Genomic DNA, 12596 nt, shown 5'->3' with positions numbered 1-12596 from the left:
CTGTAATATGTTACCATAGTAGCCTACTTGTTTTTTTTAAAATGTTTTTATTGATATATTATGCCTGTAAAGGTGTTAAATAAAAAAATTTGTCTAATCCAGTAATTCATTTTTTGATCTGAGCACACAATCAGAAAACCTGTGGTGGTTAATTTTTTCATTTTTGTTTTTAATTTGAAAAACGAATGATACACGGATCTATAAGCATGTTTTAGCTATTTTTAATGCTGTCTTTCGTCTTTTAAATAGGAAATAAAGACAATGTTTCTTGACAAAAGATCAGATAGCCTATACTAGGCTAATTCAGAATAAGACACGTAAGTGTGGGAACAGCAGCTGGCCCGCCATCTACTGGCTAAAAAAATATTGGCCCGCGGCCAAAGTTACTTGCCGACCCCTGATGTAGAATGATTATAATGATTTTACGTGAAAACAGTAAATCACACAAAAAATGACTTTAGCCGGACTTTCACAAACTGGTTCACATATATAATCACTCATATACTGTACCATACCTAACTCAACCAGTATGCGGTACATTTGCCAAAAAACCCTCATCATTACATAAAGCGTAACATACGAGAGATGGAAGTTATTTATTGCATGCTGTGCTGCACTTGGTCAAAACATGGCACATATGACCAATATTATGTGTTGGGGTAAGAAAGAGTTCAACTTTTTGCGCACTAACATAAAGTAGAACAACTTATATCTCTGGTGGGACACCAGAGCAATGATATGCAGCATGCTTTATGCTGATTTAATTGACTCTGCGCTTGAGCAACAGCTGTGTGTCTATACAGTTGAGAGAATGAGTGAGAGTCAGTATTCCCACGAGCTCTACGTCCCAGACACATCAATCACAAGATTATCTCTATGACGATGAACTAATGAATGGTGGGGATGTTATATCTCTAACTATATTAAAGAGCAACTCCCCGAGTCTTCCTGACACAAAGGAAAAGTGTTCTTAACCTGTCAGCTAAATGCCTTTAGGAAAAATGAATATGTCTCAGTGCCATATCTAATGTCTTACTGTATATTGCTTTTAGCATAAAGAAGCATGTCCATAAATTGAGATTACATTTTAAGTATACATAATGTAGACACAAGCTTTGATTCTAGAATCCGATGTCTTTAGTCATGGACAAGGAATAGCCTAATCTTGGGCTCAGACAGGATGAACACAGACCACCCAGAGCCATTCACTGAATGTCTAATATGTATTGTCCACAAAATAGGCCAGGGCTGCCTAAATCCCCAATTGTAATCTGTTGCTATAACTTAAGGGGTGCATATCAGTCCACCTGGAGGTAAAGTTGTGCCTACACAAGGAACCACTATAGTCACTTGAAAGTCTGGCATACATTCTTGTTTTACTGTACAGTAGTGGCCAAAAGTGATTTGGACATCTTTAAACAATTGACATCTATGTGCAATGACAATATTTAAATATTTTATTGAAGATGCACTGAACATTTTGTATGCATGTGCATTTGGAGTATAAACAGAAACTAAGCTTTGAAAAGAAATTAAAGGGATAGTTCGGCCAAAAATGATATTAAACCCATGATTTACTCACCCCCAAGCTGTCCAAGTTGCATATGTCCATCGTTTTTCAGACAAACACATTTTCTGATATTTTAGAAAAATTTTTAGATCTTTCAGTTGATTAAATTTAATGTTACGGGGTCCAGCCATAGTGCACGGCCTTCAAGTCCAAAAAAAGTGCGTCCATCCTTCACAAATTAAATCCAAACGGCTCCAGGATGATAAACAAAGGTCTTCTGAGGGTAATCCGTGTGGTGTTGTTGTAGAAATATCCATATTTAAAATTTTATTAACGTAATTAACTACTTTCCGGTAGCGCCGCCATCTTAGAATCAGTAGAGAGTATTAGCGTAGTGTACGCACTTTTCTTAGTGACGTATGACAAATTCGGAGGGCGGGGGGACAGAGCAGCAGCAGAGAAACTCTGTACGCTGCGTAAGCTCTCATCCTGAATGTGGACGCGACTAAGATGGCGGCTCGATTATGTTTATTTTCTGGAGATGACCGTGATAGACGGGTAAATAAAAACGCACCCTTTTCCATGGAAAGTGGACATATGGGCACATTTCGGATTCTATGAAGTTAATGGGGAACAAGACTTACGCTGTGTGTAAAATTCTCATCTCGGGCAGGGCTCGCAAAATCGCTAGCCCGACGTCTCGTTTCTATTGTGAATTCCTGTCGGGGTACCAAAATGTATCTCCACCCTGCCTGTCGGGCAATCTTGGGGAGGAAATAATATTTTAATGCTTTTTCTTTGTCTCAGATTTAGTTAGGTAATTATAGTGTATGTATTTCGGTGTCCTCTTGTCAGTCATTGTCCTCACGTACCAAGTGAAACTGTCAGGAAATGAAGTGAAAGCATAAATAAACTCATCCTCTAATGTGCACGTCTGATATATGCGCGCGACCCTCTGGACGCGCTTCTACCGGCTAGATTCTTCACGAGCACCTGCTTGCGCGAACTCAAGTCATTTAATAAAATAACGTCATTTCATTTTTACCTCATAGACTAACATTGTTTTATCGTATTTTTTTTCTTTCTTCAGTTAGTAACTTAAATATGTGAGAAGGAAAATATGTTTGAGTGATTTACGTCTAGGCTATTGAGAGTATGATGTTACAAGCTGATAGGTGACTAAACAGCAGTGGTAAGATATGTTTACCTAAAGCGAATAGAATGTGTGTTTGTCATTTCGTTTTACCTCAGAGTCTAACATTAGGGGAATATAAAGGGAATTATGTTTATTCCTTTTTAATAAATATCTGCTTTAAGTCTTCTATATTGTGTTAAAGTCACTGGTTGTTTATATATTTGATAAAATACCATGTTATCTAAATACAATGTGTGATGTGTTGAGGTATTTTTTATAAAAAATAACCTGTGTTATAATACATTCATATATTATTTCAGTAATATAACAATTAAATTATTCTAACGTTAGGGGAACGTTAAATAACCTAAAAATAACATTAGGGGAATGTTTATTTTCTTAAAGAAAACATTCCTGGCTAACCAAAAACCTTGGAAAATAGGGGAACGTTTTGGGAACCAAATTGTTAGCTGGGATGGGCAGGAATATTTGGCTTACATGGAAATCCAGGATTTATCAATATTCTACATTAAACTATTTTTTTATTCTGGCTACTTATATTCATTTCGGGCTACCAAAAATTAAAGAGTGTCTGCCCGAAGGGCTACCAGGGATTTTAAAATTTTGCGAGCCCTGGTCAGCTTTCGTTTTTGTTGAGAATAGTTGCACTTGAGTTTACTACTTGACTTATTAAAAATTTGCCTTGTTGTGTACAGTAGAATTCTGATGCATCGCAATGCATCGTAGAATCGAATTGAATTGAATCGTTACCTGGTGAATCGTAATTGAATTGAATTGTGAGGGCAGTGCCAATGCACACCCCTATCTAAAATATTTTCTAAAATATCCGAAAATGTGTTTGTCTGAAAAACGATGGACATATGCAACTCGGACAGCTTGGGGGTGAGTAAATCATGGGTTTAATATCGTTTTTGGCCGAACTATCACTTTAAGGATTTAAAACAAATTTGACTATCTTTCACCGCAAAACTCTCTAAGTGCATGCAAGCTTTTTTGGCAGTTCTTCATCCACTTCTTCAGACAAGACATGGTAAACAGTTGCAAAATCACTAAAGATGCAACTAGAAACACCACAAATAATGAAAGTCAGAATTCAAAATGTGAAAATAAAGAAACTGAACCATACATTAGGGGGTGCTGTCATCTATGTGACTGCCACAATAGGGTTGTATTCAGATCCTAGGTCGTTTCATTTTTCTCTTCCATGCACTTCAAGGACTTTGCTGACAAACAGACGTGGGGTTTAATGGATTTTGCCAACAAAGTAGTATTTCTGACTGGGTTTAGGCAGTGATTAAGCGGATTTGAAGTGAAAGCATTCAACGAAAATATAATATGTGCCAAGAGCATTCGTTTAATATCATTATCTTATTTTTGACTGAGGTGGCGATTAGCTAGCCTGGGTGCCAGACGAATTTAGCCCCGCCCACAACATTGTAGGCTGGGGAAATGGAGTCGCTCCATTGTGGCGCTACTCGAACAAAAACTGTCCGACCATCAAATTGTCAGGGAAGGCTTTATACGATGATGGACTGATGATCAACAGTAACGTAATCAAGCACGTGACAAAAGAGGGCTTGTGTTGAATCCGTTTACAACAAAGACGCCTGCCACTGGACTGGAGAATTGAGATACTGTATGAATATTCTGCCATCGAGTCTGTTCTAGAAGATAAGAGCTCTGGTAAGAGATAAGAGAGTCTGACTGAATGACTTAGTAAATAAATCTCACAATGTTGTAATATGAATGAAATGTTGTAAACATAGTAGGTGTCGATGTACCTTAACTCAAACTTAGTATAATCATAATGTTAATGTCATTGTAGCGAAATAACTAGCAGTTCGGTCAGGCTGCAAAAGACGCCATTTCAACATACGTCACACACTCGGTTGCTCTGATTGGTTGTAGGTCTATCCAATTGAGTGCAGAGGCATTTTTTGTACTGGTTAGGTTTAAACGCCCTATAATCACAGCCCAACGGAGCGGTTTCAGAATCAAATTCTGACTAGAATTGCTAGCGATTAGCAGCTTTTGCATCTGAGTACTTTGTATATTAATAACAGACAAAATTGTTGTCAATGTGTGATTTATTACATGTGAGCTTTTTTCTATGCATTCTTTAGTATATTCGAAAAAGCAGATTCCCTAATACGCTGTGGCTTGCCTTTATGCCCCTGGACATTACTTTTGTCCACTGCTGTATATTCCATTTTTTCCCTATGTGACTTAGTGCTCGATACTAATTTTGCCAAGTGGTTGATGTCCTCAGGGAAACATATTGTGTTGACCAAAGGACAACATTTTTCGAAATATAACCTAAAACCACCCCAAACCTAACCATAACCAAACCCTAAAATCAGAGGGACATGATAAGTGAAAAACAATGGTCTAAAAAACAGCCAATCCTGGTTGTAAGCTCAAACTTAAACTGAAAAACGTATTTCTGAAATCTGATTGGCTGATTAAAATGTTGTCCCAGGGTCAACATAATGTTGCCCTGAGGACATCAACCACAAAATCAAGAGAGCCTTGACGCAGCTTTAGTGGTTTACAGTTTTCTATATTTCGTCCTTTATAACATAAAGAAGATTCTGTGAAAATATAAACTTAAAATCTTTAATACTGACTAAGAAAGGCCATGAGAAAGTTAAAATCATTGTGAAATCAGTGATTGAAATCAAACTTTGATGCTCCACATCTTTTTGGAATAAGTACTGAAATACAGTAAGTATAGTAGAATAAACTTTTTTTAGCTCCTAAACAGCATGCACACACAAAACAAAATGTGGTTAGTCAATTACATTAAATCAGATTCCCTCTTTCTATCTCAGTAGGTAGTTTCTATACCAGAATAAGCTGCCGAGTTCATGATGTACGATGCCTGGCTGCGCGCGACTATAGAGCTATCACTGCATTCTTGATGTAGAGGGTAACAATATAGGCTGTCCTTGTGCCTGTGATCATTAACAAGTCCATGCCAGTATCTCTGTGATCTTGTATATGAGGCGGCACATTAACTGTAATTTTCGCAAATTGGTGGCAGTAATGAGGTGTGCAACTTTAAAGTATGTGGCCAGCAAAGGGTAACACGAGGACAACAATTAAAAAGTTTGGAGAGTTGCGAAGAAATCACATCACAGATAAAGTACTTCAGATGTCGAATTCAAAGTGGTTTTGATGTGCTGGAGTAGAAAGGTGTGGGATGCACTCACGTGATATACTTCTCAGATTTGTTGAACTTCTTTTCCAGGTAGCGTGCAGAGGTTTTGCTGGGGATTTTGACCATGGAGAGCTCTTTGTTGTATCGGGTCATGTTGCACGGGCTCCGGCAGATGCAGTTAGTGCCTTCAACAGCCGACAAAGCAGCTGGAGAAATAAGGAAGCCAGAAAAGCAAGTTGTACACGAGAAAGAAGAAGAGAGCAGAAGTAGATAAAAAAAAGATGAAGTCATGAAGAAAATAAGGTGAGACAGGAAGGGGTAAAGAGAGGAAAAGGAAGATACATGTCAGTTTATTTAGAAGGCAGCATTCCTGGAAAACTTTCTATATATGACATCCCAGCAGAACATCTGACAAGCTGAAGAACGTGGGCTTGTCATTTCGTTCTCTGCTTATTGAGGTTCTTTTTAATGTTTTTTTCTGACACACAGTCATACACATCCACAGACACAGAGATCAAGGTACTGTAATTCCACTTTCGGCCTTGCCAGAAAAGTTTTAAATCAATACTGTCAACACTTGTAAGAAATGTTACCTGTTGCACTTTATATTACCTTTAAAAAGATGAAAAGTTTTGATAAAGCCACCACCATGACCATCAAAGTACTGACAGTGCTTTCTAATATTCTTACTAAAAAGCTTAATGTCGCCATGAAAATAAAATGAAAAACTGTCATTTGTTTTGTAATATTGTGGTAATTTTACAAATGACTTATCTTTGAGCTTCATTATTTTGAAAAAAATCATGTGCCGTCATAATCTTTATTCAAAAAAGCAAATCTCCTTCCCTCCTCAAAACGATAGGTGTGTTCGACATCTGCTGGATGTAACCGATCGGCAAGATTAGCCACGTGCAGCCGGGGAGGAGCTGAAAACGGAGACTTGAAGTCGGACGCGCTGTGCTTCCTGTAGTTTGTGGCATTTACGTCAAGAATGGCTGATCACGTGTCGTTTGCTTGCTTAATCGCATTAAACATGATTTGTAAGATGTAAACTACATAAAAAGTGAATTATATTGTTTTGAATGTCCGTGTATGAGCATGAGTGGAACTGAAGAGGCTTACAGCATCTGTTTTTACAAGAATAAAGTTCAACATAAGCATATATTATTTAAATACCAAAGTTGTGGGGTCTACGTTTTTTATCCATTTTATTTTGATAAAGATGACACAATATAACATCGCAACTACATGAAAAGAGCTTTAACTGTTAAAAAAATTAAGATTTGTGAGCATTTGTGGAACTGAGGGCGTAAAAATACACACGAAACACACGTGATTGTTGTCATGTGGTAAATCCGACCAATCGTGAAACAGCTGTGTCGTCATTACAGCACGTGCAGCTCCTCTCCGCGAACTGCGCTTGCTAACTCAGGCGGCTGATTAGCAAAACATGCTTGCTGGGTCAGGAGGTATAGGAAGGACTTCAGTGTAAGACAGCACTGCATGTACAGTTTTCCCTAAAGATATTGTTCAATGTTCACATTTCTACTTTTTTTCTTTGGGCTATGCAGTGCTTTTCCTTTCTGTATGGCAATGACATGGTTTGTCAATGAATTACAGTACAAACAGTAAAAGCGTAAATGTAAATTTTGTTTAGTCTCTTGCAATCAAACTCCCACATAACTTACACTAAGGTGTAAATTACAATTTACAATACTTGTCGTCAAAACTTTAGCGATAGTTTACATCAGGAAATCACTTCAGAGTAAACTGTTATATTGACAACGTGACTAAACTATTTGACTGTCTTATCCATGCACAATGACTTGTCATTCTGATGGCAATGACATGTTCATTGACACAGATATTTGAGAGATGAATTTTGAGTAAGAGAGTGGCTTTTGCAGGTTATCCATGGTGTTTTGCTACTTGTCCGAATTGTTTTGAGAAATGCACTTACTGTTTTGCAAATTGTGAGTATGATTGGAGAAATGTACCAAAGCGACTGAGAAAAACTGTAATAGCAGTATAAAAATCTCAAGTTCACATTACTTTATTTTATATGCATTAATGAGCAAAACCTCTTCAAGACGGTTTTTGACGGTCAGTGTAATTTATATAGCTGTGATTTGTTTAACCCACATTGTTTTCGTGCTGTTCTGGTTCGTGTAATGACAGATATAGACACAATACACAATTATAGACATAAAAAGCCCTTGGCACATTATTAAATCTGTTTCTCTTACGTTTTAAGATAAAATAAAAAAAATCACTCAGTGATTGACAGCATGAAGCAGTCGATCGTGTTTCCCGTCAACAGTTGAAGCATAAGATTTAGATTTATAGATGTACATTATCTGTTTCTCTGCAGTATTAAGCTATATGAGGACTCATTTGCTGGGCAGAGAGTGAATGACAGCGCAGTCTTCTGATGTTTTTAAATATTTCATTGCTTTCTTTTACATTGCTCAAAGTCATGACTGTTTGAAACACACATTTATGACATTTATGGCGTCACATGTATGACCGCACGCGTGCGGTGTACGTGCTTGTGCTTAACATGGGCGCCGAAAAAAACACGCGCCGCTTACGCGTTGCTCACGCTTGCGGTGTGAAGAATGTAAGCACATACCAGAAAACATTAGCACGTTATGCCATTCAATAGAGTGGTAGAGTTAGCATGTTAACACATACAGGCAATATCACTCCACTTTTTTTTGTGGTATGAATGGCAGTTTACATCAAAAAGACACGGCTGCTCTGCCCACCGCTCATCAATGCGTTCCTCTTTATCCACGGTCCATTTTCGCCTACTTCGCGCTCGTTGTGTTTCCACGTCCGTCGACATGTTTCTTTGTTGTGACTGATGGCTTCCTGTTTCCGGAGAACGAGTTTATTGGTTGTTGATTGTTTTACGTCATGAGACTACGCTGGGACTTGGGATAATATCAAACATGTTTGATATGAAAGACTAAAGAAAGACTGGCATAAATCGGGTCGCCGACTGCAGATTATCACCTCACAGTTAACGATCGAGACTACGGGAGCACGCCGAGACTCCAGTTAGATTCCTAAAGACTGCCGGTCTTTAGTCTGGGACTGTGAAAATCCTTTGGTGTACGCTAGGCATTAGGGTGGGTTGCACCAACAAGGATTAGGCCTAAATCTGGTTTAAATCAAAGCTTATTTAATAATTCTGTTGCACCAAACTTTAAACGTATTTAAAAATAATTTTTTGTAATTAAATCTGTCTATAAACAAAAAGTAGACAAAATGGTAGTGTTATTAGTCAGAAGGATCGAATGTTTTATAAACTTTTACAATAAAACTGAACCGAGTTCACCTACACTGGTCATTTGTGGTCAACTCCCCCTAGTGGTGAATCGTCGGATTTTCGAAACAGTTATGACGTAATGAAGCCTCGTTCACATGACTTTGGCCAGTTTGAAACAAGCTCCGAACCAATGATTTGAAACAAAAGATTCAAAAATGTTTCGAAGCCTCTCAAAGCGTGCTTCGAAATCGCCCATCACTACTGTATATGTATATATAAATATATATATATATATATATATATATATATATATATATATATATATATATATATATATATATATATATATATATATATATACATACATACATACATACATACATACACACACACACACACACATATATATATATATAATTTTTTTCTTTATTGCTTTGCTTAGTTTTATCACTTTATGTTTTTCATTTTGCTTGGGAACCATGATTTTTGCACAAAAATAAACAGCTGGATTGGATATACTCATCTTTTGTCATTGACTTTACACCTTTAGCGCCAGTACAGCCTAACAGTAATACATTGGTCATTATGTCGCTTTCATTTGCTGTCTAATACTCTATGTAATCTCTATCAGAGACTATTTAATACATAAAAATTGTGCTCATTTGCAACTACTTTAGGCAGTTAAAATAAATCACTGGAGTACCATAAAATTGTTAAAATCTTGAAATATTTAGTTTGCTTCCCGAAAGGACAATTTTATACTATTGCTAATCATAACACATTTATGCATTTGGAAGACCATTTAATCCAAAATGATTTTATATTTATCAGTATGTGTGTTCTTTGGGAACGAAACCATGTGCTTTTTCAACATGATTCTTTCTTTGACTAAGATTGGGTTTTTGGGAAGCCTTTGGGGTCTTTGAAAGAAACAAAAGGTAAAAATCAACATTCGTATGGCAACAGTTTCCTGATCTTTTGCTGTTGCCAAGGGCTGAGATGTTTTGCTTTTGGCTCTGCCGTCCTCTGATTTCTAATCAGCTCATAACTCGCCTAACCTGGAGACAGAATCTGACCTTTCAGAGAAACATTTTAAAATTCATCCATCTCTGCCCTTTTCTATTTCTCCCTCTATTTATTTTTCTCACTTCCTAACCCCCTCCTCTTTCCCAATCCAGCCCTGTCTAAGACACTGCCAGCAATGTCATTTAATTGAAGAATTAAGTTAAACTTAATTCACAGACAAATGATCACACACAAATCTGCTTATAATCATGGTAATTCTTCAATGTGTGAACTTCACAGCTTCACTTAAGACTTATAAACCTCTCCAGGCGTTGCCCATTGCAAGTCCTGTGTACTAACCCCAAATGTTCAGCAATTGAAAAAGGCTTCAAATAGTTTATTTTTGCAGTACGTAATAGAAATTAGTGCACAGTACACACATTTTTGCACATTTTTGTAAGCATGCAATATCTGAATGACTGATTGAATCTGTCAAAATGTGCAGCCAGATGGTAATAAAATGCACTGAATTGTGCACCCCTCAATGCGAAGAAAACTATACAAGTGTGTCATATTGCAGATTTGGCGTGTTATCGTTCCATTCTGAATGATGAAAATAAAATTTGGGATTTGATAATCTTGTGTTTTTTTCTTGTGTGTTGTCTATAATTGCAAGTATAAACTGCAATTATCCGAGTGGCTTTTGTTTTTTAATACATGGCAATTTCCCATTTCATACCTCTAATAGCCTCTCACTTTCTTCTAAATGTGCTAATCCGCATATTGTTCTTGTGAATCAGAAAGCATTTCTTTTCCTTATCCTCTGGGTCCTGTGAGGAGAAAGCTGAGGTTGGTAATAATTTCTTCCCCACTTTGCCAAAGATAAGAACCAGCTGTCAAGCATTTTGATGCCAGCAGCGAAAGTTTCTGGACAAGCTGTTCAGCCTCTTTTTTTTTGTGCCATTATGTCTTTACTTGTCGATTGAGGTCAAACGTTACCCATTAAACTTTCTGCAGTTCAGAATGCTGCTTCTATTTTTGACATTATATTGCATAATTGCATACACAGAGCTAACATATGAAGGTAATTGTGTATCAAATTAGACCGATATAACCTGAGGAAACAAACTTTTTTGAAAAAAAAAAAGAGGGTCTACAGTACTAGATGTGTCCTGATCGGTTTCCTCATTACAGGAAGATAATTAGTGAACACGAAGCCAAGTTGCTTATTAGGTTTGGGATAGACCACTGGTGTATGCTGTCAGATGCGTGTGTAGTGAGAGAGTTAATGAGGGCCAGACTATGTTCTGTGAGGAAAGATTTTGCACAGTTCAAGTCTTTGTTTTTCCATGAATATGTTTCCAAAAGAAATGTTAATTGGGGTATGTTTATAAGAGGTTTATAAGAAGTCTCTGTGTCAAGAGGAATCAAACTATGTAAAGAAGTAATGTAATTATTTTTATGAGAACTGAAGCATATGTTCAGAGTTACTTCACACTATTAGTCTAATATAGTTAATAAAGTCAATACAGATGGCTGTCCACAAGCTAATCTCCTTACAAAGCACCATATAAACAACACATGCTAACATATAGACATCAGCAGATTCAAAGAATTAATGGACCACCGAAATGTATTTTGGCTTACGAAGCTTGACAGGTTATTTTATAATTTGTACAATTTCATTTAATCTTCTAAAGCTAACCTTAATCACAGCAGGCAGATGCAGAGCAGATGATGAAACCGGGATGGTGGCTGCTGTTTTCATTAGTTTTTCAATAAAATTGGATTTTTTTGGAGGGTCAGAACAGAACAGAAACCTGCATATGTTTGTGCATCAGCCGGTGTGTGTGAGATAGATGCAGCAAAATGAACAGAGTAATAAATCAGGATTCAAAGCACATTTCATTTGTTCAGTCGGTCTTACTGATGAGACAGATGGTCAAGCACACCTTGACTTAAACTGCATCTACAATGCAAGCAAGCTAGCGCATTCGAAGAATTGCACTTGGTTTGGACGCATTCGAAGTGGTATTTTGTGGTGTACTTTGTGAAGTGTTATCTACCCAGCACTGCATGCAAAGGCACATGTTTTAGCATAAGAAAAGGTGCTTTATGATTTTTCAGATGCTGTATGCATACTTGCGCAGAAGTTATAACCGTAAGAAACAGTGTATGCCTCAATGTAATGTTTTTGCCTTTTTTTATGCTCAGCCGATATGAAATGTGTGCGGATTGCCATGACAACAACGCATTTTATGGCAGCCGCACATGCGAGCTCTAGAACAATAGAGCAAATCCAAAGCTGCTCCATTCTGTCATTTAGTTTGATTTACTTTCAGCAGTGATTTCTTGGGGTAAAAGAAAACTTTGTCAAGTGTCACTAAAGTTCACAATATGCTTTATTTTCTGGCACTGGGGGTTGAAGGGTGGCTCTAAGTGTAAACTGTAAAAGTGTCAGACTGCTATAGAAAGTTAAGGTTTATACGAG

The 12596-nt window shown here is 37.2% G+C and overlaps 1 protein-coding gene across 4 annotated transcripts in view; it reads right to left on the bottom strand.

The window, feature by feature from the left end:
• The window catches only part of asic2 (acid-sensing (proton-gated) ion channel 2), a 391924-nt gene that overhangs the window by 12245 nt on the left and 367083 nt on the right, over positions 1-12596 (bottom strand). For all 4 annotated transcript variants that reach the window (XM_065255498.2, XM_065255499.2, XM_065255497.2 and 1 more), the window contains one exon: positions 5879-6032. In XM_065255498.2, coding sequence (XP_065111570.2) covers positions 5879-6032 — 154 coding nt within the window. The remainder of the gene's footprint in view (positions 1-5878; positions 6033-12596) is intronic.

This window comes from Paramisgurnus dabryanus, chromosome 3 (genome assembly GCF_030506205.2).
Source record: "Paramisgurnus dabryanus chromosome 3, PD_genome_1.1, whole genome shotgun sequence".
Classification (NCBI taxonomy): Eukaryota; Metazoa; Chordata; class Actinopteri; order Cypriniformes; family Cobitidae; genus Paramisgurnus; species Paramisgurnus dabryanus.
Note: the sequence above shows the minus strand (reverse complement) of the source record. Positions and strands in the feature narration are given on the sequence as shown.